The sequence below is a fragment of the Diaporthe citri genome, assembly GCF_014595645.1.
Source record: "Diaporthe citri strain NFHF-8-4 chromosome Unknown scaffold_5, whole genome shotgun sequence".
Lineage (NCBI taxonomy): Eukaryota > Fungi > Ascomycota > Sordariomycetes > Diaporthales > Diaporthaceae > Diaporthe > Diaporthe citri.
Window position 1 is genome coordinate 2,626,450 of NW_025064850.1, and position 27,999 is coordinate 2,654,448.

Sequence of the window (27,999 nt, forward strand, 5' to 3'; positions counted from 1 at the left end):
GGTTGGGAGCGTTTATATGCAGATAAGGTTGTAGGTTTAAATCTTACCATTACTATGCCCCGCTTAAGCATAATAAATACCTAAGGCTTACCTTGCAGCCTTATTTAAATAGCTTATAATAATATAATAAGATTTTACTTATTTTCATTCTATTCCTATTTATAACCCTTATTGCCTTGCAATATACCTTTAAATAAGCCTATTAGGCTTAATGCAGGCTTATCTTGCAATTATCCTAAATAAGCAATTCCTTATAAGTAATGGCATTCCCTTATTATACTTTAAATAAGTTAAGGGCCATTAATCCTTATAAGTTCTTAAAGGGTTTTTATATTAATATATTCCAGCTTTTTCATTTAATATAAATTTACTTCTTAGGGAAACCATTTTATAAGTACTTTAGCGCATTTTTAATTACTAAGATTTTCTTTATAAGGTACTTTTTATTTTAACCCTTATTTACTTTATTTAAAATTAATATAGCATTTAACTAAGTATTTATAAATATTTAAATAAGTAGTAAATTCTTTATAATGCATTTAATTTAATTTATATTAAAAATAGGGTAAACTTAGCTTAATATATTTAAAATAATTATTTAAGGCATAAGGATATTTATTATAATATATTTTTAATATAGCTAATTAAGCTTTTTTATTAATTAAGTAATTTAAAAATGCCTTAGGAATAGCCATACTTAGTTATTAATATAAAACCTTTCCGCCATTTAATAACATTTATTAACTACCTGCTCTTATTATTACTAAGTAAAAATAATAGCAGCTTAAGCAATATCCATTTTAATTTAAAAATGGTTTAAAAATATAATCGCCTAGTCCTTAAGATTAGCTATAAATACCGTTATATTTAAAAAGCCTAGAACCACCTATATATTAAATTTATTTACCAGCTAATTTAAGCTTTAGCTAATTATTATTAAATCCTTATTATTTAATGCTATTTAATAAGCTAAAAAGTAATTAGCCTAATCATTTTACAAAAAAATAACGATATTACATAAGTACTTTTATACTTTTTAATTTATTTACTTTATATTATTATTTATTTTAAGGTAGTATATTATAAATAAGAGGCGTTTTATGCTTACCTAAACATATAAAAAAACCTAAAACGCCTTTATTTAATTAAAGCTTTAATTATTAATAATAAATATAAGGAACTTATAATAGCGCTATTATAAAGTAATAAAGCGTTATGCATAGTCTTTTATAATTATAAAGTATATTGCTTTTAAGAAAATTTATTTTAAGAGGTAGTTTATAATAATTATTAAGTAATATAGGCTGCCTTTATAAGCTAATAAGTTTATTATAAAGTTAATAAATATTTAAGATTAATAGTAATTTAAAGGAGGAATAAAATAAAGCAAGCTTTATTATAATTATTAATTAAGCTAGATTTAGCAATATATATTGTAATTTTAAATAAAACATTAAATTACTTATAAGATATTATCTTAATAAAAGTTATATAAAAAGATTTAAAAGGTTTCCTTTTTATTTTAAATACCCTATTATAAAAAAGTTATAAGCTTGCTATAGCATTAATATAATAAGCAATTCTTAACTTAAAAGCTATAACTAGCCTTAAAATTAAAACGCACTATATATATTAAGAGTATAATTAATAATTTAAACCATTATTTTAACTTCCTTAGGGAATTACTATTAGCTAAATATAATTACTTTATAATAAATTTTATATTATAAGTTTTATTAAACTTTTTTATTTTAAAGCATAATTAATATTAATTTATTAAATAATTACGGCCTTATAAGTATAATGGCATAAGCATTAAAAATTATTATTAAGATTAATTAAAGCATTTTAATTATGCAGTTCTTTTTTAAAATTATTTTATTTTATTCCTATTATAATAATGCATTAAAATACTATGCTTATATCTTTAAGTAATATTAAAGATTATAATAAAAAAGGGATAAAGTTTTAACTTATTAAGCTTATCTTTTTAAAAGAAATTAAAAGTTAATAAAGTACTTAAGGCTTTTATAATTTATAAGTATTATAAATAAGCGAAATATACTTTAAAGCATAAATAATTATGCTTTTAAGGCCTTAATTATTGCTAATAACTTCTTATTATAAATAATATAATTTTATTATATTAAAGAAAGCTTTATAAAGTAATAAGTAATTAAGTAAAGGGCCCCTTCTTTTTAAATTAATAAATATACGCTAAAAGCTATCTTTAAGCAATTTACTTTTATAACTATACTTAGATTTAAATTTTATTTAGCTAAGATTAATGCCTTTATAAACGCTACCTTAAGGTAATGAAAAGCCTTATTCTTTTTACTTCCTTATTAAAAAAAAGTTCCCTTAATAATAAAATAAAGGAAAAGGTTAATAATCTTAAAAAAGTTCTTAATAAAATTATAATAAAAGTTTATAAACCCTATAAAGCTTTAAATGCCGTAAATTATTTATAATGCCTTTTACTTTTAAATTACCTTAACCTTTTTTAAATTTATTTAAACGCTTACTTTAGCTATAATAATAAAGCCTAAATACTTTACCTTCTTTATTATAAACTTGCATTTATCTTAATTTAAGTTTAATTTAGCATTTTATAAGCAGCATAAAACCTTTTATACCTTTCTTATATAATCCCTTTTTAAGCTTAAAAAGAATATTAATACATTATTTAAGTATATTATTATATAATTTTTTAAGATATTAGCTAAGATTAAGTTAATATATTATTAAAATATAATAAGTGCATTAAATAAATTAAAAAGGTAAACTAGCTATTTAAATAACTTAAATTAGGTTTAAAATGCTATTAAATATTCTTGCCCCTTTACTATTTATATTTAATAAAAGGCTATATAAATATTTAACTTTATAAACTATTAAGTATTAAAAAGGGAGCATAATATTTCCTTAATAAAAGGGAGGGGATAACAATCCTATTAAGTTATCTTATTAAGGACATAATAGTTTATATAAAATCACTACTTTTTATTTACCTTATATATTAAAAGAACCAGGGCCGCTATAGGTAAGGAGCTAGCCCTTACTTAGCCCTTATTATAAAGTTTTATAACTTATTTTTATAGCTTAAGTAGCTAATCTTAAAGCATATTATATAATAAGCCTTATAATAATGCTAATGCAAACTTATCCTTTATTAATAATAAATAAATATAATAATTAAATTAATCTTAATATAATAAAAAGGTAAAAGCTTAATCTTTATTAAAAAGATTAATAAAGTTTTATATCTTCTTTAATAAGGGCTTAGCCTTATATTGCTTGGCATTATTATTATTTCTTTTTTAAAAAGCTATAGCTTAAAAAATTTATATAACCTTACTTAAGCTTATTTCTATTAAAGTAATATTTATTATTTTATTATAGGATAAGCGGTTTATTTATGCCTTTATAGCCACCTTAAAGATTAACTAAGCTAAATTACTTATATCTTACTAACCCTCCTTTTTTATAATTATCTCTTAAGCCGCATTTAATTATTATATAGCTATAAGCTAGGTTTAATAAGATATTATAATAATATAATTAAAGTAGGCTTAGCAAAAAGGGATAAGTTATACTTAAAACCATATAAGCTAAAATAAAAGCTTATTATATATTAATATTTAAAGAAAGCTATATTATATATATAATATATTAATTTCATAATAAGCTAATAATTATCTTTAAGTTTCTTAAGATAAATAAAGCTATTAGCTTTAATTTTATCTTTTATGCTTATTACTTACTTATAATAATATAATAGCTATATTTATTATTTACTTAAATAGTAATAATATGCTTATAATTTATAATAATAAAGATTAAAAAAAAAAGCTTATTTAATTTATTTTATATTTATTAATATTATTTTTATATAAATTAAGCTTATAAAGAAAGCTTATGCTTTTAAGCAAGATTTTATTTAAAAGTTAATCTTTTTCTTTAAGGCTAATAAAATACTTTTTATAAAATATAGCTAGCTTTATAATTTAAATTTAAATTAATATAGCTATAAAAAGGAGTTTGCAATCCGCTATAAAGTATCCTTATTAACTATAATATAAACATATCCCGCGCTCTTATCAAGCCTTCCTCTTAAACTTAAAGATTTAAAGTACCTTAGCCTAGCTATTAATTAATTAAAAAGAAAAGGCACCTTAATGCTCTTATAATGCCTTATTCTTAGCGCCTTAGCCCCTTATTATACTTATTATAATTATATTTATTATCACTATATTTTAACTTATTACTTATTATTCTTAAGCTAAGAGCTTTAAAAAGCATAAAGTTAAGTTTATATATTATTAATGCTTAAGGTTTTATGCTTTTAACTTATAAATAATTTAATAATATATATTTATTGCCTTATTATAATTTATATATAAAATTAATGCCTTAATAACTTTATTATAAAGCTATAAAAAAAACTAATTATAAAAGTAATTTAGCTTTACTTTATTTAATTACTTAAGGCCCTTAATTTATATTATTAGCTATTTAAATTAAATATAAAATTAAATAAAGCTATTATAATTTTATATTTAAAATATCTTAAGCTTAGCTAAAATAACTACTTATTAATATAGGTTTTTATAATAATACTTTAAGTATTTAAAGAACTTATTTATATTAAAGCCATTTTAAAGCTTACTTTACTTATAAAATATTATAATGCATAATTATATCTTAATAAATAACTAGCTTTATAAAAAGATTTAATATTTTTAAAAATTTTTAATAAAATTTATATTAATTTATAACTTATATTACATTATAATCTTTTAAGCTAAAAAGCTATCTTAGCTATTATTAAATAAAGGCTTAATTAAAAGCAACTTGCATTAAATTAAGGGTAAGTTAAAAGGGTTTATATATACTTTAAGCTTTATAAATTAATAAAGTATTGCTATAAAGAAAGATATAACGGCATTGCTATTAATATTAATAAGCATTACTATAAATAGCTAAAAGGGCTAAGGCGCTTTTTAAGCATTTTTATAACTTAATATTAAAGTAAGTTAGGAAATCCTTAATTATATATTTTATAAAAAAATTAATATTTTAAATATAAAATTATTTACCTTTATAATATAAATATCCTCCTTAATATAATTTAAAAATTATAATTTAATATTATAAGTTAGCCTTAAGCATTTACTAAAAGGTATTTAAAAAGAGTTATAAATTATAATATTTAAAAAGTAAGTTAAACTTTAAAAGGGCTTAACTTTAAATTTATCTTTTAAGTATATGCCTTATTATATAAAAGGGTTAAATGCAATATAAGCCTGGCATGAGCATGCATTATGGCTTGGGTAATAGCCTAAGCCCATTATAATCCCTTAATACTTTAATATTTTTAAAGCTAAAAGAATAAAAAATTAAAAAGGCAAACATTTAATATAAGCTAAAAAAAACACTTACCCTTAATAAATTATTTATCTTTAATAATATAACTATAAGCATCTTTAATAAAGGCACTTTATATCTTTATTAAAAGGGCTAAAATAAAAAGATTATACTTATTAATAGCAAGGCTAATAATTATGCTTAATAATATATAAAGCAATATATATAAAAAGTATACCTTACTTTTATTTATTAACTTAAAGCAGCATTTAACTTATTAATAGCAGCTTAAATTTAAAAGCCTTTTCATAAGAATTATAATAAGCTAAATCGCTAGCTATAATAGCAAGCTAATAATTTAAAATATAAAATTTAATATATACCCTTAAATTTATTTTAAGTTAAATTAATAGTCTTTATTAATAGCTTATTTACTAATAATAAGGACCTTAGCTTATAAATTAACTTTATTATTATACTTATAAATAAAATATAAACCTTATAAGCTTTTAAATAAAATATTAAAGGCAATATTATTTATTAATCCTTAATAAAGTATTAAAAAATAACTTAAAGCATTTTAACTTTAAAAATTTACAGCATAATTAATAATTTTAATATAGCTATAATATTAACAGCTACTTTATATTAAATTACTATATATTTAAGCATTACAACAATTCCTTTTATAATATATATTAACTTATACTCCTTATATAAATACTTAATTAAGCTTAGCATAATAAAAAAAAAGCGCCTTATAATTAATATTATAGCTCTTTAACAGTTATATAAAAAGCATAAAATCTTTAAAATCCATTAGCTTGCTAAAAACTGCAACCTAACTAACGCCTTTACAAAGAATACCCTTAATAACACTCTTTAACGCTTTATAAATATAAACAATATCACAATTAAAGTACAAGGCTACGTAAATCGCGGCTAAGAAAACAAGGCGACTATTTAAATACCAAAAAAAAAAAAAAAAAAAAAAGTTAAGAAAACCACGACACATTAAGGCTTAAACCTAAATCGCCAAAGCATGGTTTAACAACTTACCAATAAACCGCGTTAATATAACCCTAAATATTATCATTATATTATATATTATAAGGTTATTATATTAACACTAATATAATTAACTTAAATATATATATTGCGTAATTATAAAAATAAAAAGATTGTTAAAGGTTTTTAATAAGGGATAATAAAACAACTTTTTTAATTAAAGGCAATGTATAGCAAAAATATAAAAATTTAATTTATATTTATTAATTACTTATAAATTACCTTATAATACAATATAATTAATTAACTTTAAATTATATCCCTTTTAAAAGCAAACCTTATATTTAAGATTTTTATAATAATGCTTATATATTAAGAATTTAAATAATAAGGATTACTACTATCCTATAAACACTTAAGTTACCAGCTTATATTTAATAAGCATCCTTAATTAAATTTTGCAATCTAATATCTATACATTAAAATTAAAAGTATTGCTATTTATTAACTTAATTAACATTCTTTATCTTATACCCCACTTTCCCTTTATTTAAACACCTTATTCGCTAATCCTTATAACTTATTAATCTCCATTTTAACAACCCATTCTTTAATCATACTTCTTAATTTCTTTATTTAATAAACGGCATTAAGCATAGCAAAACTTAAGTTAAATTAAATTAAAAAATTTTAATTATTTAAAAATTAAATAATTACATTAGCAGTTTAAGGGTTTAATTTAATCCTTATTTAACCTAGGCACTATAAGCAATAAAAGCATAAATTTATAAAATATATTATAAATAAAACATTTATATAATAATTACAACCTTTTAAGCTTTTTAACTTTATATAATTAAGATATTTTAATATATATATATACTTAATTAACTTCTTTTTATTAATTATATACTTTAATAAATTAACTAACCTTTAACCCCTTAATAATAACTTAAGCCTTTTTATATACCTACCTTTTATAATAATATAACATAGCAAAATAATAGCGTACTTATAATTTAACTTATATATGCAATTAATTAATTACCTCTTAACCTTAAGTTTAATTTAACTTAATACCTTCCTTTCTTTTATACTTTTTAAAAATAATACATACCTATAAAATAAAGATTGTCAATATAGAAATAATGAGTATTATTTATATAAAGAACTATTTAAGACTAAGCAGCTTTGGCTTATTAAGATGCTCGGCAAGCAACAGCCCTAGCACTACATATAAAATAGCTAGCACAATCAAGCCTTTTACCTTCTTTCCTTCCATAATTAATAACAATCAACCACAACCCCAACCAAACGTCATATTGCAATACGTAACCCAGCCAACACTTTTAATATTTATATATATTTAAAGCCTTTTTTTAAAAATATATTAAAAAATTTTAAAAGCTAAGAAATTATTAAATTAAGTATAATAAAAATAATATATAAATATTAAAAGTGTAATTATAAGCGTGTTATAAGGAGATAACAGCATTAAGTATAATAAGCGTTATAAGCAATTAGCATTAAAGCACCGGCAAGCAAGGATTATATATAGCAATATATAATCACCCTTAAATAATTTATAGCTAAAGGGAGGTTTTACAGCTTATAATTATAACCTTTCTTTCTTTTATATAATTAATTTAAATATAATTAAGTTTGCTATTAATAAATATATATTAATTTAATTAATAAAAAGATTAATTAAAAGTAATTTATAAAAATTATTTTTAATATAATAATAATAATTATTTTTATTATTATAATTTATATAAAAATTATTATTATAATTATATATAAAACTTTTAATATAAAAAAATAAGAAATATAATGCTTATTAATCTTTTAAAGCTTTTTTATATTTATTTTCTTTATATTTTATATTAACCTTTTTTTTAAAAAGCTTTTTTATTTTAAGCTTTAAATTATTTATATAAGCTTAAAAATTCTTTATAATTATATTAAAAATTAATATATACTTTAAAATTAATTTTAAACCTTATTAAAAAGCTTATTTTTAAAAGTATATTATAATTTAAGCTTTACTTATTATAATTAATTAATAAGCTTTAATCTTATAAAAATAAGCTTTAACATAAATATAAATAAAAAGCAAACTTTTCTCTTTATACTTTAAATATAAACTTTATTTAAATACTTTATAATAAATTACCTTAAATAAGCTTATAATATAATTATATAAAATTTAATATAATAAGATTTAAAAAAAAATAATTGCAGCTTATTAAGCTTTTTTTTATTTTAAAAAACTTTTATTTTAAAAATATTTAATAACTTAATTAATAAAATTAAGAGTTAAGTTTATAATAAATAAAAAGGTAATTAATATTAAAAAGCTTAATTTTTTTATATATTTAATTAATTAAAAACTTTTTATAATTAATTTTTATTTTATATTAATTTTATAAAAATATTTAAAGAATAATTAAAAAGCTTTTTAAAAAAGGTTTATTTTATGCTTAAAAACTCTTTTAAATAAAGGTATATTAAGCTTAATTTAATTATATTATAATAATATTATAAAAAGAAAATAATAAAATATTTTATTTAATTTAATTAATTAACTTATATAATAAAAGTTTAAAGTTAATTAAATAAATATAAGATATTATTAATAATTTATAACTTAACTTTTATAATAAAAGCTTAACTTAATTATAAAAAATAATTAAAAATATTTAAGGCTTTTTACTTTATTTTATAATAATATAAGGGCATTTTTAATATTATAATAAGGAAAAATAATACTTAATTTTAAAATAATAAAGCAATAAATATTAATATTATAATAATTTTAATAAATAAAGTTAAGTATTTTATATATAATTAGCTTAATTATTATAAGTATAATTACCTTAATTATTATAAGAAAATAAGGGTGCAGCTTTTATTAATTAAGGCTAGCAAGGGGGAGGAGTTTGTTTAAGGGGGTGTAATTATTTTTTTATGGGGTGGGGCTTGGAGTGTTGCCGGCTTAGTGCCGACTTAGGCTTGGAGTGGGCTAGCTGCGTATTAGCTGGTTTCGTGCTATAAAATGCTTAAAATTTAGGAATTCCTTATTAATAAAGTAAATTATTTATAATTAAGCGTTAATTAATTATAAATTATATAATAAATTTATAATTTTAAAGTTTTAAGTAAAAAAGCTTATATAAAAGGCTTAAATTAAAGGATTATAAGAATATTATTAATTTAATTATTAACTTATGTTTAAATAATTATTTTTTATTAACTTGCTTTAATTAATATATTAAATTATAAGGGTTAAAAGTGCATTAAATATGGAAAATAAGTTAAGCCTTTAATATATTTAAAAGGTGTTAAAATATAATTAAATAATTAAATAAAGGGTAATGTTTAATTTATAATTAAATTATAATATTTTTTATTTTTATTATATAGCTATTTTTTAAGCTTATTATAAGAATTTAAAAAAGAAAGATATATTATAATTTAAGCTTTATTTATTATAATTAATTAATAAGCTTTAACCTTATAAAAATAAGCTTTAATATAAGTATAAATAAAAAATAAACCTTTTCCTTTATACTTTAAATATAAACCTTATTTAAACACCTTATAATAAACTACCTTAAATAAGCTTATAATAAAGTATTATTTAATAATATTTTAATAAAATTATTAATATTTTTATTATTTTTAATTATTTTTAATATAATTAAGAAAATGTATTAAATTAATAAAAATAAATATTTTTAATTATAAAATTAATTAAAAGTTTAAAAATAAGATTTAATTATTAATTATAAGTTATATTATAAGATTATTAATAATTAAAGTTTAAATAATAAAATATATATATTATAAAAAAAATTAAATAATTAATTATTTAATAAATTATATATATTATAAAAAAAATTAAATAATTAATTATTTAATAAATTATAATTAATATTTTTATATATAAATAAGTTATTTAAAAAAGTAAGGTAATTAATAAGTTAAAAATTACTTTTTAATTAAGGGGTATGTTATATATATATATCCTTAACCCTGGTTTATAACTACTTTTTAAAGTGCTTAAATAGCTAAATTTCTTTTATTTCCTCCCTTTACATTACTCTTAGGAGATAAATGCTTTTATAATCATGCTTTCAAACCCTCACGGCACTTGTAGCCTTCCACACCATAGGGATGGCAATGCAGTCCCCGTTTTGAACGATCAGGAGGTAAATGTGGCTCTACATTCTAGTTCGCCTGAGAGTATATGGTATAGGCTTGACGCGGTGTGGTATCCCGGAATCATAACTATGACAACGAAATGCTCGCGTTCAGGCTGTCAAAACCCCTCGCCAGCACCTCCTCACCGCCCGCAGCCTCCAACTCCAGCTCCACGTCAGGCTGCATCTCCCGATACATAGCATGGTTCTCACTCGCCATCTTGCAGTTGTAGGCGGCCTCCTCGTCGCTGATGTATCTCTTCTTCAGGCCGTTGGCACACGCAGCCTCAACCTGTAGCTGGATGGCGCAGCTGCGCTCCATCAGCCCGAAGATGAAGCCGGCCTCGTCGACTGTGTATCCCACGCTTAACAAGCCGTGATTCATGAGGATTGCACCCTTGTTGTGCTGCCCCAGCGCGTCTGCGATTCGCTCGCCCTCGTCTGAGGCGAAGACGATGCCGCCGTAATCTGAGTAGACGGCATGGCAGTTGTATAGACTGCAAACGTCCTGAGTGATCATCTGCAGCATCAGGAGTCAGCTATGAAAGCACCCAGGAAGAGATTTCATCCGTATATGGGGAGGACCAGGCCATCTACGGGACATGTTTGTTCTTGAGAAGGTTAAAAATGTATTCGGAAGCTGCTTACCTCAAGGGGCTTAGCAAAGACGGACCATGCTCGCCCGGCGTGTGTGTGTGCATGGCATATGGCGTGTATATCAGGACGTCGCTTGTGCACGGCACTGTGGATGTAATAGCCGGCTTTGTTGCAAGTGATCTTGCCGGTAGCGGGATTCGGGTTTCCCCCAACGATGCGTCCTGTGTCGATCTCCAGCGGGATCATGTCGCCTGCCGTCAGAGTGCCATAGTGGCGGGAGAGAGGATTCATCCACATGATCTGGGGAAACTCAGGGTCGCGGACGGAGATGTGGCCTGACTGTCCCTCGGCATAGCCCATCCGAGACCAATTTCTGAAGACAGCGGCCATATGAACAAGGATGTGTCTCCGCTCTGCTGTGTAGCTTGGGAAGGTAGGAATGTCTATTTGATGTTAGTCACTTTCACACTGTGAAGCTGTTGTTGACGCGAGTCGCAGGGTTTTCACCTACTGGGCAAGACATCTCCGTGTGATATGGCTTCAAGCGGGGTCACTTCTTTCTCAACCTTCTCGGCAGGCTGCGATTTGGTGACGGCGAGGGTCGCCGTAGGGGCGGGTTCCGATACTGCTGCCGGTGCCATTTTGTCCAGGAATTGTCCAAAAACGATCAAATGGCTAGGGAGAAGACGGATGGTGATATTATTCTGTTGAATCAACCGTTCTTCTGGGATGGTGGAATTCGATGTGGAAGGAGTCGTATAAGAAGACGGTTAAGCGGCGGTGCCGCTATCAGCGAAGACCTTTTGCCCGGCTGTGACCCGCGCCAAGAACATACCATTCGCCGGTCCGGTTCTGGGATTCCGGGCCGGCGACCGCGGGCATGTAGGCTTTGCTGTGGACGGCTCGACAACAAGAATCCTGCCTTGGAGTCACGGCGAGTACAATGTGTCGGGACCGGTCGACAAGTTTGTCAGGAAGTAGATCAATTGAGATTCGTGCTCAGATTCTCCGGGTGCGAGGTGAGGGGAAGGTGCAAGGTCGAAGACAAGATGCCCTTGCCCCCGTCTATCAAGTCCACGCTATCTTTGCAATGCTCTTTCCTTGCACTTGACGAATAGAGAGATAAGAGTGGTGCCCCTCGAAGATTCAGATCTATGTCCAAGGGCGGTCACACTCTTTCAGGACCAGTTGTCTGGCCTGACCAGAGAAGCCTGGTCAGTCACTTACCGTGTCCACAGACTTGATCTGTGGCTGTCATGCCTATGAGGCCCCTAAGAAGGGAAGGAGAGGGCATCTACGGAGCGCAACTTTGACATGCGGCCTTGCGAAAGTATGCGAGACTTCTCGTGCCACAGTCAAGAGACAAGTTGAGCAAGCGTTCGAGGCCAGCGCCACTTTGAACATCGCTGACACAGGCAAAACTCCCTATGCAGTCAGGTTAGTCTGATGTCATAGTGGATATATAAGTCGTCGCAGTAGCCAGAAATAATTGCAGGTGCCAGAGCTAGTTGTCCTTGGAAACTGCGGAGCTTCTCCTTGGCTCATGATTCTTTTCGTTGGGCAAGCCGGAGTCGTCGGTCAAGAGCCTGGGGCAGGGAACCGCCCTTGATTCAATAGACGGATAGGTAATTTGTGATCAATGTGTGCCGTACGCGTAGAGGTGTGAGTGCCAGCCTCATGATATGGAGTGCAATATGCTTTGCTTAGCATGACACGACATTGGTGAGGCCGAGAATCAAACGCGCTGTGGTCGCGTCTCAGTCCAGCTCACCTACTACCGCGATGAGGGACGCCAACAGGGGACAGTGCACCCACACACCCTGCTTACCTAACCCATTGCCAGCTATCGCCTATCGGCTAGCTACTCAAAGGAGCTTTTTTCGAGGGGTCCAGAGCCTGGAAGTAAACAGGCAGTGCCAAAGTCGGTCTTTACTTTAGATTCGGCATCTCGAACTCTTGCGACACTCGACAACCCCGGCCCCGCGTCGCACACCTGAATTCCGGCCGATCACCCCCAGAGAACAGCCAAGATGCAGGCTCCAGTCGTGGTTATGAGTACGTTGGCCCCGCCACGAGGCTCACAAGGAGCTACACAGATCGAGACAGCGGACAGAGACTGATGCCATGGCGCTTTTGCAGACACCGGCACCGGTGAGAGGCAGACCGGAAGGCAGGCCCAGCTGTCCAACATCCATGCCGCTAAGACGTGAGCAGCATCATATCCCATCCCATCTTGCCCCTTTCTTCCCTTATGGACAAAGCGTCAGAGACACAGCTTGTTGACCGCCTCCTGTGCAGCGTCGCCGACATTATTCGATCATGTCTCGGCCCCAAGGCCATGCTGAAGATGCTCCTGGATCCTATGGGAGGTATCGTGCTCACAAATGACGGTCATGCCATCCTGCGAGAGATCGAGGTGTCGCACCCAGCAGCCAAGAGCATGATCGAGCTCAGCCGGACCCAGGACGAGGAGGTTGGGGATGGAACTACGACTGTCATCATTCTCGGTGAGCTCGAGCTACTCCATTTCATAGGTACAGAAGGGCATTAGGGACGACGCTGACCCCCTGCAAAGCTGGTGAAATACTGGCACAGGCAATGCCCCAACTCGAGCGGAACATCCACCCGGTCGTCATCATCTCCGCCTTCAAGCGCGCCCTGTCCGACGCCCTCCAGATCATCGAAGAGATCTCCCTACCGATTGATATCAACGACGACAAGGCCATGTACGGCCTCATCTCCTCATCCATCGGCACCAAGTTCGTCTCGAGGTGGTCAGAGCTCATGTGCGGCCTTGCCCTGCAGGCCGTGCGGACAGTGTCGTGGGAGGTTGGTACCGGCAAGACGGAGGTTGACACCAAGAGATATGCCCGTGTGGAAAAGGTGCCCGGCGGAGAGATCGAGGACAGCAAGGTTCTGGACGGTGTTATGCTCAACAAGGACATCACACACCCAAAGATGCGGAGGAAGATCGAGAACCCAAGAATCGTCCTGCTCGATTGCCCCTTGGAGTACAAGAAGGGCGAGTCGCAGACACAGATCGAGATCTCCAAGGAGGAGGACTGGGAGCACGTACTGCGGATCGAAGAGGAGCAGGTCAAGGCCATGTGCGACGCCATTCTGGCTGTCAAGCCCGATCTCGTTATCACCGAGAAGGGAGTATCAGGTGAGTGCCGATACACTCCGACGAGTTCTAACGTATGGGTAATTACTGACAATATGTTGCCAGACCTGGCACAGCACTACTTTGTGAAGGCAAACATCACTGCACTGCGTCGCGTGCGAAAGACGGACAACAACAGAATCGCACGTGCTACGGGCGCCACCATTGTCAACCGCGTGGAAGACCTGCAAGAGTCTGATGTCGGCACCAAGTGTGGCCTCTTTGAGATCGAGAAGATTGGCGACGAGTACTTCTCCTTCCTCACCAAGTGCAAGGACCCCAAGGCCTGCACCGTCCTTCTCCGCGGACCGTCCAAGGACGTTCTCAACGAGGTTGAGCGAAACCTCCAGGACGCCATGGGCGTGGCGCGCAACGTAATGTTCCACCCTCGCCTGTCACCGGGTGGTGGTGCGACCGAGATGGCCGTCTCTGTCAGGCTGAGCCAGAAGGCGAAGAGCATCGAGGGCGTGCAACAGTGGCCGTACAAGGCCGTGGCCGATGCGCTGGAGGTCATCCCCCGGACCCTGGTCCAGAACGCGGGCGCAAGCCCCGTGCGCGTGCTGACGGATCTCCGGGCCAAGCATGCCGAGGGCAAGAGCTCGTGGGGCATCAACGGCGACACCGGCGCGCTGGCCGACATGAAGGAGTACGGTGTGTGGGAGCCACAGGCTATCAAGCTGCAGAGTCTCAAGACGGCGATTGAGGTATGTATTGCATGGCGACCTGAGAAGAGCTACCCGCTATCCCTTCCTCCCACCCTCACCAAAATCCTTGGCCAAGCTGACATGTTTTATTCACAGGCTGCCTGCCTCCTGCTGCGTGTCGACGACATCTGCTCTGCCAAGAAGGCGCCACAAGGTGTCGGTACCGGCGGGGGCGATGACTGAGCTTGCTGAGGAGGAAATGTGAGATTAGACCTGGTGCGCATTATAGTGAGGTGGAGATTGATGTATCGGCAAAATCATACCCTGTGTATTAAACCCCCATAGACGTTGGTCCAGGTAGGGGAAAAGACATAATCGCAAGCACTCCGGGCGGCTCGAATGCCTGTCTCTCCTGTATGGACTGTGAACTGTGATGTGCTGCTGCCTGCATAATGCGTGATTGCTACGACCGTTTCTTTCGGCGCTGCCGCTCAATCGTCGTCGTGTATGACCAGACCAGGAGCGCTCGATGCGGCAGCCGCGGTGGAGTCGGCGGCATTAGAATCCGCGTTGCTGGTGCCGTTCTCCGGCTTGCCGTCCCCGTCCTGGTCCTGGTCCTGGCCCTGCTTGTTTGCGCCGTCCTGCCTTGGCTTGAGGCCACCACCGCCGCCAGCAGCAGCAGAGCCGTTCTTGTGGGCGGCGGCCTTGGCCCTCTCCTTCCTGGCCTTCATCTTGTCCCTCTTCTCACGGTTCCGGCGCGTCTTCTCGTCGTCCCTGCGCTCGGCCTCGGTCTTCTTCTCGGCGAACTCGCGGGCCTCGGCCTCGCGGCGCACCTCGTCGTCCATGACGCGCAGCCGCTCGTACTCGCGCCTGCGGGCGGCCTTGTAGACGTGGAACTCGCCGGACCCGGCGCCGGCCGAGGACCCCTGGACGTTGGTGACGATCTCGGGCGGCAGGGGCAGGCGGCGGGCCGGGTCCTGGGGCCCCGAGGGGGGCACGCGGATCTCCTGGTCGGGCCTGGCGAAGAGCGCTTCCAGCTGGCTGGCCTGGGCCGAGGCCGGGCTGAGGGCGCGCTTCTTGACGGGCCGCTTGGAGCGGGGGTCCGCGGAGGTGGGCATCGAATCCGGGCCTGTGCCTGACATGGTTGCGGGTGTGGGAAGGGGGGGTGGGTGTTGTTGTTGGTGGTGGTGGTTGTCGATGTGGATGTGGGTGTGGGTGTGGTCAGCAGCCTTGGTCTGTGGGGGGTTGGTCCATGCAGAGCTGGCTTGCGATGCAATGCAATGCGATGCGCTGCGATGCGCTGGTTTGCGGCGAGTGCGATGTATCTTGTCGTGGTAGGCTAGCTCGACGTGTGAACAGGTGACAACGAAAGCAGATAGACTACCAACGTTGGATGGGCCGTAGTGAGAATCTGGGAGCCGCTGCGGCGGAAATTGAGCGAGCGCCCCGGCCCGCGCCTGGGAAGCTTACCGCCCGCTGATACGGGGTGGTAGAGCTGGCGATAACAAGTACCTGTGTACCCACCCAGCAATTTACCAGCGCCTCGAGATGAAAACGCACAACCTGGGACTTGGTCAGTCTACGGGTGCATGTGATGCATCTAAACCCAACGTCACATTCAGATATTTGGGTTGAGGCACATAGGTACGGGCAGGTCAGTAGATAAGCTATATGTTTGTAGACTGCTGTACGTACATTATCTGTCCTGGTGTCATGCTGGCCCAACGGCGGATGAACCAGCCATATGCCGTGAGTTCATTTGTCTGCCCACAAACTGCCACATCGGTCTGGATCTGCACATGCATGCATGCGTGCGTGCGTGCGTGCGTGCGTGTGTTGGCGCTTATGAGGGCGAGGGCGAGAGATAGCCGCGCACTCTGGCCCCCGCATCTACCGCATCTGCCGCCCGTGTACCTTGTTGCTCCTCCTCTCTCGTTCCCTTCTCCCTCTCTCTTCCTGTCTGCATGTGGCCGTCACTTGACTGGCAGGGACTGCTCAAGCGCAGAAATATGACATCCCTCGCCGACAGCTGACGTTGACATGGACATGGGCATGGACATGGGGGCCAGACTCGACTGCCCAGCCTGAAAACGAAACGGGGATTGAAACAAAGAAGAGGGTGAGGGGGGGGGTGGCGGGGGTGGGGGGGCGAGGGGTGGGTGGATCGATAGCCTAACCGATTTGCCGGCTCCTTTCAGCCTTCAGCCTTATGTTAGCGAGGTTATTAAGTATGATGCCGCCCGAAATGATGCGATCCGCTGCTCCGGACTTCGGCGATCACGGCAGGGACCATCGGGCCCATGACACGATCAGGGACCAACGACCGAACGAACGAACGGTCGGGCGGGCTGGCCACGGACGGTCAGTATCCTTTTCCTCGTGCGTCTTGGCCTCGACCGTCGACGGGGCAGTCCGCACGACCTTACGATGTAGATAAGTATCTATGTATGTATGCACTGCGCCATCTCTCCAATCTCCAATGCCCAGAGTGTGAAGTGACTAATAACTATACGTAGTCTTTCGCAGACTAGTCCGTCGCCAACAATAAAGTTGGAAATCGAAACCTGGCCAGGGGCAACTCCGGACGGCGGCAAACGGGCAAGCACCCCCTTACCTCTGCCCCCCGGCCTGCGCTACCCACTCCCGCATGACAAGCAACCCAGAGTCGCACCAGGCCAGAATGAACCATGCTGTAGACTACAGTACCTAGGTACCGGAGTGGTACAGGCTGCTCCGCTGATGCTTGCTAATCTGTGCTGCCCTGTCGCACATTATTCGCCTCTTCTGGTCCCTCAGCAGCGCACCAACTTGCATTCTGCACTCTGCACTCCACACTCCGCATCTGCAACACTTCCTCCTCCTCGTGTCGGCCACTGCTGCTGCAGCATTGTCTCTTGTATCTGTCTCTGTCTCTGTCTCTGTCTCTGTCTCTGTCTCGACCGTCTCTTGTCTCTCGCCCTCAGGCCATCACCACCGCTAGCAGCAGGACGATCCCGTCCCAGACCACGCCATCCACCCGTTCAACGGACCAGCTCAGTCGTCTCTGTCATCCCATCAATAGACTTCGTCCCCCACAGACAGCACCTGCCACCATCACGTCTCGTCCGTCCCAACACTTTTCTCTGCCCAAACAGAACCGACCTTGGGCTTGTATAGACTCGACCGGATGGCTCCTGTCCGTCCGCAGCGCAAAGGGGTACACATTCCACACAAACCAACCGTTGAACCTACTGCTCCTCTCACCCGCTAGCCCAACCATCCATCCGCCTGTCTCTGCACTGTGCACACATATGATATTTGCCAGCCAACCCTTTGTCCACAACGCTCCTTCCCCCACACTCTCTTGGCCTTGCCTACCTCGCCTGCCTTGCCATCGCACTCACTTCCTTTGTCTCAAAATAGCTGCACAGATCGTCGCCTCTTGCCCCTGGCCAATATACACCTCTCTCCTGCGCTCCACCTGACACCCAGCCATTTATTTGCTACCAGTCTGCAATTTTTCTTTGCCCTATATCCTCGCCCCGTACATATATATCTGCCTTGTCTTGTCTTGTCTTGCCTCGCCTCGCCTGTACACTACTTGGCCGCTCTTTCCAGGCTAGGCAAGCAAGCTGACCATGGCGAAGCCTCGGCTCATCATCCTTATCAGGCATGCCCAGTCCGAAGGGAATAGTAAGTCGGAGATCTGGACCCCTAATTACCTGCCCTGGCCCACAACCACAGGTCGCTGACGTAGCCTTGCGCCCCCTGCAGAGAACCGCGAAATCCACCAGACGATTCCTGACCACCGCGTCAAGTTGACCCAAGATGGCTGGCAACAAGCCTACGATGCAGGCAGGCGCCTGCGCAAGATGCTCCGCGCCGACGACACGCTGCACTTCTTCACCTCACCCTATCGCCGCACAAGGGAGACCACCGAGGGGATCCTGGCGACGCTGACCTCGGACGAGGCCGAGCCCTCGCCATTCAAGCGGAACAACATCAAGGTCTACGAAGAGCCTCGGCTTCGCGAGCAGGACTTTGGAAACTTCCAGCCATGCTCCGCCGAGATGGAGAGGATGTGGCAGGAGCGCGCCGACTATGGGCACTTCTTCTACAGGATACCAAACGGCGAGAGCGCGGCGGATGCCTATGACCGTATCAGCGGCTTCAACGAGAGTCTCTGGAGGCAGTTTGGCGAGGACGACTTTGCCAGCGTGTGTGTTCTAGGTATGTCCACCTTCCTACTCACATATGCAGCCAGCACTGGTACCTTGAGAACGAGACTGACCAAAAAAACTTAACAGTTACTCATGGTTTGATGTCACGCGTCTTCCTGATGAAATGGTACCACTTCAGCGTCGAGTACTTTGAAGATCTGCGAAATATCAACCACTGCGAACTCCTCATCATGAACAAGCAGGATAGTGGCAAGTACGTGCTGGAGAACAACCTACGGACATGGTCCGAGCTGCGCAAAGAAAGGGCGCTGAAGAAAGGAAAGGAGAAGGAGAAGGAGAAGTCCGACACTGGCACCCCAGGCAGCAAGGACACGTCCAAGCTCGACAAGGCCCTGTCCGCAGACTCGCCGGTGAAACCGCCTCGGAGATGGGGCGGCTGTCCCAACGGCTGCTCTCACGACAAGTCATTCCGGCTGCGCTCCGCCCTCGCTGAGCTGGTGCATCGTGATGGAACCTCTGTACATCCTAACCTCTCCGCCGCCCCGTCGCCGGTGACGACAACTGTCAGTGCCAGTTCTTCCCTGGCTGCTCTCGGCTTTGCCACACCCCCAACCACCAACGGTACATCCACGCCATCTTCCAATCTCGGCACCCGACGCCCAGCAGCAAGGCGCTTCCAGTCCGAAGACGACTCATCCTCTTCCGACGTTGAGGGCGAGCGTAACCGCACTCCGCAAATAGACGTGGCCAAGGCCCGCGAGGAGACCGTCTCTAGCCCAGACGGGACGCCGAGCTTCATCTCCGTGGACGACCGCCTCCGCGCCCAGGACATGAAGAGCCCGCCGGCCAACGGCAAGACGCCCCTGGCTATCTTACCGCTTCTGTCCGCGAGAGGACGAGACTTTGGTGGCACGCACAGCGGTCAAAGCAGCGACGTGGACTCGTCAGAGGACGACCGGGCCAGGCAGCGCAAACAGAGCAGCCTAGGGCTGAAGGTTGTCACGTCACGCGTCGCCGAGATGAGCCTTAATGCCGACGGGGACAGCGCGCCCGGCAGTGGCAAGCGGGACCAGTCGGGCATGGGACGTGGGACAATGGCCAACAGGCTAGGCGACTCGCCTGTGAGCAGCAGCTCAGGATGCTGCGAGGAGCATCATCACCAGCTGGGCGAGCACAACAATGAGAACGAACATGCGGACGACGAGAGAGAAAAGGGAAATGGTGACGAGGATGACGCGGATGAAATATCCGACGCCGAAATTGACACAGCTGAGAGGGAGGATCGCTCAATCAAGGGGAGCGTTTACTAGATTTTACGTGTTGCTGTTTAAATTGGCTCCCCTTGTCTATATATCTCTACGTCAATTGGGCAACGGTGCGTCTACGAAAAGGATTTTCTTTTGGAGACTCGGCGTTTCGGGCTGGGGATGGACAGTTTGCATATTCGCGGAGGAGATACCACCATCGCCGCCAGATTGATAAGCACGCGTTGACAGAACATGCATAGACGTCGGGCATTACGAGTAGAATGAGAACCAAGTACAATATGAAGTTATGAACACTTGAGATCATGTCATTTCTGATAAACAGTCCCTGGCGAGAACCGGAAGAGATGCGCGTTGTCTGATAGGTGTGCGAGCCTATTCCATGGAGCCTTTCGTCTCTGGCCAGGAGCGACGGCCTCGCAATCGACGAGGCAAACTCATGCTTGCTTCTAGCAGGCCACTTGCCCTGCAATTGACCATCAGACAAATCCCTCCCGGGAAGGGCGTCTTCACGTCGTCACATATATCAGAGGGCTGCTAGGCAGCATGCCGTTTTAATGTACTGCGACAATATTATGTTCTGATTCATTTACCACGAATGCGGAAGATGCCTAACAAGTGCAAGACACCAATGGCGCGGAGGGGAATAAGACAACCAAAGATCATTAATTTTCTTCTCCCATCGCCGATGACCCCCTTCCCCCACGCCCGAACCATCTGTGCCTCCTTCAGCCCAATACCCCGCCCTCCTGTAACTCCGAAATGATTTCCCATCGAGAATTCTTTAAAGATTCGATAAGCGCTGGGGAAACCGAAATGGCCGCCAGTCTTACCAGCTTGCGCCCAAACTCAACGAGAACTATCAATAATGCCTGCCATTTTGGTGCCCGGTGACGAGACAGTCATACCTGCAGTCTAGCGCCAGCAGTACCAGTAGCAGGATGAAGAACGATGCTAGACCAGCCTAGGGACAGTGACCAAGAAGTAGTAATGAGATCCCGTGATGAAAGGCGACCGTAGGCTTCCCGAAACGTCCTCGTAAGCCCACACATACACGTACATGGAAACGCTTGGGGCATGTTTAACTTGACTGCCAACGACGTGCCCATCATCCTTTGCTCATGTTGCTTGTGCGCCCAATGATCACATGTCTCTCCCATCTTCAGCATCGTCTGCTCGCCTGGTACCTGGGTTGGTAAATTTTGGAAGAGAAAATGATATTTCGTGTGAATTGGTATCAGGGGAGTTTATACAAAAAGAATATGAAATGAAAAATGCTGACTCGCTGCGTAAACCCTTTGGCCACAAGCGTATGATGCTCTCTGGTAGATAGAACTACCTCAATGGTAACGCCAGTAGTATGCAAGCGACATCTATTCGTTTATTGTGTCTTTCTCAGCGGTGCTTCTGCCAAGTTCGACGGAGCCTGGCATTTCAACTGAGGTTCAGGCTCAAAAGAACTTTGACAACGCTGTTGACAAGTCGATGAAGTCCACTGGTTTCGTGACGTAGTCACTGAAGCCTGCCTCGACGCACTTCTCCTGCACGTCTGACATGACGTTCGCAGAGAGTGCAATGATGGGCATATGGCCATGCTTGTTCTTGGCTTCCCAGACTCTGATTTCGCGACACGCCTGGTAGCCGTCCTTCCGGGGCATGTGAAGATCGCACTGGCCTGCTGTCAATATCCCGCGGAGCCACAACATGAGCCAGGGGTTTTGGTACTAACCAGTATCAAGGAGTAGAAGCCATGATCATGGCCGAAAACCTTGTTTGTGCACTCCTCGCCGTCTGCAGCTAATTCAACCTCCAACCCAACCTTGATCAGGTACTTCTTGAGGACCTTTTGGTTCACGGGGTTGTCTTCAACAAGTAGCACCTTGTAGCCCTTGTTTCCCATTCGCTTTTCAACCTCCTGGTAGCTCTTCTTCTGCGTCTCGACTATCTGCTGGGCGGTGGACCGATTACGGTCCACGCTCATATCTCCCTCCTTGGCCGGATCGAAAACGACAGCCAGGCGTGATGGTTTCACCGGCTTGTAGACATAGGTGACTCTGCTATCCGAGATCACCTCCGCGAGATTCTTGTCCTCGACGAGCTTCGTCAGAGCTTGTCGCTGGAGGGAGTCAGACAACAAGACGACTTTTGTCTTGGTGAGCAATGTCGAACTGCTGATCTCGCTCATCAATGATAGGACCTCTTCGGAAGACGCAAGGTTGATGAGTATGTGTGTGAAGATGACCGGGTCGTCGCGACTGATCAGTTGCTTGGCTTCTTGGGCACTCGCAAGTGCGGTGATCTGATGAGGCACATCCTTCGGCAAAGTCATCTCGATGTGCTGCGTGGTGGCCTCACGGCTGTACTTTTGAGGGCAGATCACCAGAATTGAAAACATCGGCGGGCGGAACTCTTTGGCAGCCACGACCTTGCCCGGATTTTCGGGAGTTGGCGTTTGCCCGGGTGAAGTTCGCCCTGATGGCATCTCCAACTTCATCTGGGTTAGATCCTGCCCACTGGCCCTAGCAGCCTCGCTGAACCGGGCCAGACCGACATTCACGGACGAGATTGACGATCTTCCCGTAACACGCGTTCCGGTCGATGTCACGGACGGGTTCGAGCTTCCACTGGATGCGACGGCCGGGGAGGATTCCTGCTCGGCATGACTTGGGCTAGCAGCCGTGGAAGAGCGATGCTTTGTGATGGTGAACTGCCGGAATGGTTGAGTGGGGATATCCTCAAGGACGGCAGGAGTATGTGGTAGCTGTGGGCTGGTGGGTACGTCGGGGTGGTCATCCGCCGTCGGCAAGCTAAACTTGGCCGTGAATGTGAAGGTCGCACCCCGTCCCGGCACAGCTGTGCCGTCCATCTTTCCGCCGTGAAGTTCCACAAGCTGTCGTGAGATGACGAGCCCAAGACCGCTGCCGCCATGGGCTCTTGTACTGCTGCCGTCAATCTGACTGAACGGTTTGAAGATGAGCTTCGATTCCTCTTCTGTAAAGCCCCTTCCGGTGTCGATCACTGCAAATTCGAGCATGACCTGCCGTTCACCGAGCCCTGACGCATCAGTCCTGACTCTACATCGGCTGAAAACCTCACCAGTGTCGGTAAACTTGATTGCGTTGCCAATCACATTCAGAAGCACTTGTCTGATTCTCACTCTGTCGCCCTTGACCCACGTCGGAACATCCTCTTCGACAATGTAGTTCAGCTCCAGTCTCCTAGCAATAGCCATGGCCGAGACCAGCTCATTCACGTCTTCGATCAGAGCACGCGTATGGAACCACTCGTGGTTGAGCTTCATCATGCCGGCGTCTACCTTTGAAAGATCAAGGATGTCGTTGATGATCATCAGCAGACTGTTCGCGCTGGTTTGAATGGTGTTTGTGTAGTCTCGCTGCTCCTCGTTCAAAGTGGTGTCCTGGAGGAAGCTGACCATGCCCGAGATCCCAATCAGTGGTGTTCTGATTTCGTGCGACATGTTGCTCAAGAAGCGGCTCTTTGATTCCATGGCCTCCTTCAGCTTCGCCTCAAGCAGCTTGTGGTCATTGATGTCTGTTGCCGACCCAAAGTAAGAAGAACTACTACCATTCCCAATGTTGTCAATCTCGACACAGCGTACGAGGTGCCATCGATATTCACCAGTCTTTGTACGAAGCCGGATTTCGGTCGAGTATGACAACCTGCCGTTGCTATCCGTTCCCACCTTGACGACGCCATCCTTGGCCAGCTCGGTCAAATTTGCAGAAGGGAGTTCATAGACCGAGTCGCTGCTTGAGCTATTCTGTCGAGAAAGCGGGTGGTGCACACCCCGTATGTTGCTCTCAACATGGGTCGTGTTCTTTGGGGTTGAATGCTCGGATGGCTTGTTGTCCTTGTGCCCCTCTTGGCTTCTCTTGCCCATCCTGGCCCGACCGAGCGGTGGTGTTCCAGAATGCTGGCCTGAGGGTATCCGACATTTGGCCAGATCGTCAGGGTGCACGTAGTCCATGAATCCTAGGCCCAGAGCATCGCCTTCGCTCTGCCCAGTGTAAGCGAGCCACTGCTCATTGGCAAAAGTTATTCCCTCATCCTCGGTGGCGGTGAAAATGATTTGTGGGATCAGGTTCGCGAGGAATCTGTATTTGGCTTCTGAGGCCTCGATTTCCTGCTGCCGGACAACCTTGAGCTCCGCCATGGTCTGTTCATGGATGTCCGTGTATGAACCCAGATGGTAGACGATTTCGTTGCGCTTGTTCTTGCACGCAACAACCCTTGCCGAGAAACATCGAAAAGCCCCATCAAACCGGCGAATCCGCACATTCATCTGGAAGTCCGTACTCGTCTTTACTGCACGACCCCAAGCTTTGAGATAGGTCTCACGATCATCCGGATGAAAACTTGCATGGGGATCTGCGTGAAGCTCTGCCAGAGACTGCCCACGGTAGGCAAGATAACGACTGTTCACCCAGACAATCTCGCCAGTCCTTGGCAGAGTCACAAAGAGCTGCGCTGGTATGGAATCTAGGATAAGGTCCTTCAGCTTGTCCGTAGGCAAAGCCATCTCAGAGGTATTTGTGGGCATGGTGTCGGCTCGAGATGGTGTACCCCTTATGGGAATGGTCGAGCCCGGAGGCAATGATTGAAAGGTTGTAGCAAAGTCTCCCCCATAAGAATGGAGCTTGACATGGCGATGAGGGGTCTGAAATGACGCCCTGGTTCCCTTGGTCTCGACTGGTTTGTCTTCTTTGCTTTCTGATGGTGCTTCCTTCCCCGTCACACGCTTCGTGGAGGCTGCTTGGGCGGTGTCCTCTGGTGCCTTGATCGCAGGTTCTGCAGGTATGTCATCCTCGTTGACATCGGGGCTGAAATGACCAGACTCCGTTGACATTCCACCAGATAATCGTAAGGAGGAGCGCTTCTCTGACGTCGTGCTGCTCCTGGAATTGCGTCTGACCCGCTGTTGTATAGCAGAGGAAAATTCGGACTTGCTGTTCGCTTTGGACTTGGTTGTGAAGTAGCTGTCACCGCCCACAGGCGCGGGGCTTGAGACCGGAGGTCGTTTATCCATCATGGTCCCAAAGCCAGCGGACTCCCAGCCTGGTGTGCCCCCAGGAGTGCCCGTCACGCTTCGTGACTGCGTAGAGTACTCACTCGGGCTTGTCATGCTTCCAGCCAACGAGTTGTCTGCAGCCTCCTCAGGGGCTGCGTAGTTAATGATTGCTGGATCTGTAATCGGTCGGCCCTCGGGATCCACGGCGCCGAATCCAGCGACTCTTGGCCTCCGGTGATGCATTCTACTGACTTCGGCTTCCAGATTGCTATAATGGCGGCACAGCGCAAATGAGGTTGCGAGATGCGGTGACAGATGCTCTAGCGAGTAGCGAAGATTGGACGGGTAGGGGATGGTGGGGCTGAGTATGGACAGGATGGCCACGGGGGTTTGCTTCTCTTTCCGGAATGCGTCCGGGTCGATTTGCTTCTCAGCATCTGGAGCGTTCTCCTTCCCGCGACGTGACGACCTTTGCTCCATGAGCGTAGTGTCCAGTTTGAACCCGCTGGATGGCTTCGAGAGGAGTGGGTGTCTCAAGGGAATATGCAGAACAGTCCAAGCATTGTCTACCCCGATGGCCTCTTGTGGCCCTATTGCAGCGTAGTCTGGAGTCCCCTGAGTGGGATCGAAAGATGATTCGTCGACTATGGCCTCGGTGAAGAAAGGATTATCCTTCGGATCAGCTCGGATTGCAGGCGAGGGAGCCGGCGACTGTGACCAGGGAGATGGGGGTGCTTGCTCATACTCCTCATACTTCGGAGTCGGTGGTCGTCTAGGCTCTCCTTCAGAAATCATCTTGTCAATATTTTGCGTAGCCCTCCTTTCATTAGGGTGACTCCTTATGGGATGGGCTGAGCTCAGGATGTTAGACAACTTCGTGGAAGAGTCGTGCCGTATCCACCTGCCCTTTTTTCTGAGGCCGTCCGGCGAGTGAGGACGACCAGGTGCCTTGGTGTCCGTGGCTTTGGTCTGGGACACATCCTCGAGGTATGGGTAGCTTCGTGTCAGGGCAATCACGCGCCCTCGCTCCAGCACTTTTGTCACGCCGTGGTGGTCGATCAGCGGATCCGCCTCGTAGTCTAAGGCTTGCAGCAGTTCAAAAACTCTCCCTTGTGTCTCCCTCTCCGGCGCAGGCGCATCCCATACACCAGCCAGTTCTGGTGCTCCTGCATCGTGCTCTTCCAAGGCTCGTTGGTTCAATCCCGTGTGCGGTGTCGGAGTCTCAGGATACGTACTCCTGCTGCGGGCCAAAACGCCCGGTCTTTTGAACAAAGGTCGCGGCTTGGCTGATGACGTATCCTTTTGTTTCTCTTCTTCAAACGCCGTAAAAGAGTGGCGAGTATGAATGTGGGGGCGTGATGGGGCCTGCAGCCGTAGGGTGTCCTCATCCATCGATGACACAATCTCAGAGACGTCACCTATGCTGCTGGGTACGAGACTACTACCCCTGGCCATGTATTCCATGCTCAAACTATCTTCTGGCCGTGCGTTGTAGGTTGCTTTCTGGCCCCACGGAACGTTTTCCAGGTCAGTTGAGTCAGCGGGTACGGACAATGTCAGCCTCTCAGCCTTGAAGCAAACGGTCATGATGTGCACAACAGTCTTCCACCAGGCCTCCAGCCCCGGTTCGGCCGACATCATCAACGACAAGTCGTAAAGATTCGGGGTGGGAAAGTCCGGGTCATCACCTGCGTGGGCCGCACCAGTGGGCTGGAATGTTATCGTAGATGCAGGCGTTGATGGGTTGGACAAGATCTTATCCTGCGGTCGAGAGGCGCCATGGCCGGGAGTTCCCGCAGCCGACATGGAAGACAATTCGTACGCCGCTCCGGTCGGTGATAACGTCGTGAAAGGCCTATGCAAAGACGAAGGGACGTATCCGGGGTTGCTGGCCATCCGGGGGAACGGGTATGACGGTGTCTTGGCGACGAAGCCGGGGGTGACCACCCCTGATTGTTTGGTTAGATTCTGTCGAGGCATTAGTTGACGTGGTAGACGGCCCAGACGAGGTTACCGGGCTGGGTGTGTTTGTCGCAGCGGCAGCGGCGTCCTCGAGGATAGGCGAGACTCTGTTTGGCTGTTGGGCCGGTGCTTGGGCCCTGCTTTGCGCCGAGACCTTGCCGCTGAATCTCCCTGGCCAGCTTCTCGCGATACTGGCTGAGCTGGCTGGCAGAGTCCATGGAGGACCTGGGGGAGTTAGACTCCAGCGGGCTCGCTCCATCATCACCACTGCTGCGTGCAGTCTCGGGCGTACTGCTCGACTGGTCCCGAGCATGGGATGCAAGCCCCCCGACCGACTTCCCGCTGCCACCAGGGGAGCTCGAGGCGCTCCTGCTGAAGGCCAGAATCCTCGGGTCTTGCAGAGGCTGCTTGCCCTCTCCTGCGGCTTTTGGGCGATCTGACATCACGGCTCGCTCATTTCCCTGCGACGTCGGCGACGCATCTGAGTGTCCAGGCTGTTTCTCCTGCGGCTCGGGTGAAGGTGCCGGCGGAAGTTTGGGTGAGTGGCGCGTGTCGAACAGGTTCTCCCGGTCCTCAGCGCTTGGAATCGACCTTGGCAT

The 27,999-nt window shown here is 41.9% G+C and overlaps 5 protein-coding genes across 5 annotated transcripts; 2 read left to right on the forward strand and 3 right to left on the reverse strand.

Moving 5' to 3' along the window:
- Positions 1–10,668: 10,668 nt before the first annotated feature.
- On the reverse strand, positions 10,669–11,818 carry INS49_011350 (uncharacterized protein; the record flags this gene model as incomplete). The annotated part of the gene is made up of 3 exons (XM_043172068.1): positions 10,669–11,100; positions 11,229–11,620; positions 11,689–11,818. The coding sequence occupies 3 exons, from the start codon at positions 11,816–11,818 to the stop codon at positions 10,669–10,671; spliced, it is 954 nt and encodes a 317-aa protein (XP_043023813.1).
- A 1,389-nt stretch (positions 11,819–13,207) lies between these two features.
- Positions 13,208–15,227, forward strand: INS49_011351 (uncharacterized protein; the record flags this gene model as incomplete). Its single annotated transcript, XM_043172069.1, has 6 exons — positions 13,208–13,232; positions 13,317–13,383; positions 13,476–13,684; positions 13,753–14,343; positions 14,407–15,044; positions 15,141–15,227. The coding sequence occupies 6 exons, from the start codon at positions 13,208–13,210 to the stop codon at positions 15,225–15,227; spliced, it is 1,617 nt and encodes a 538-aa protein (XP_043023814.1).
- A 248-nt stretch (positions 15,228–15,475) lies between these two features.
- On the reverse strand, positions 15,476–16,126 carry INS49_011352 (uncharacterized protein; the record flags this gene model as incomplete). The annotated part of the gene is made up of 1 exon (XM_043172070.1): positions 15,476–16,126. One exon carries the CDS (start codon positions 16,124–16,126, stop codon positions 15,476–15,478), a length of 651 nt encoding a protein of 216 aa, XP_043023815.1.
- A 2,475-nt stretch (positions 16,127–18,601) lies between these two features.
- Positions 18,602–20,454, forward strand: INS49_011353 (uncharacterized protein; the record flags this gene model as incomplete). Its single annotated transcript, XM_043172071.1, has 3 exons — positions 18,602–18,656; positions 18,738–19,193; positions 19,271–20,454. The coding sequence occupies 3 exons, from the start codon at positions 18,602–18,604 to the stop codon at positions 20,452–20,454; spliced, it is 1,695 nt and encodes a 564-aa protein (XP_043023816.1).
- Positions 20,455–21,860: 1,406 nt separating this feature from the next.
- Positions 21,861–27,999, reverse strand: INS49_011354 (uncharacterized protein; the record flags this gene model as incomplete). The annotated part of the gene is made up of 3 exons (XM_043172072.1): positions 21,861–22,079; positions 22,139–27,387; positions 27,507–27,999. 3 exons carry the CDS (start codon positions 27,997–27,999, stop codon positions 21,861–21,863), a joined length of 5,961 nt encoding a protein of 1,986 aa, XP_043023817.1.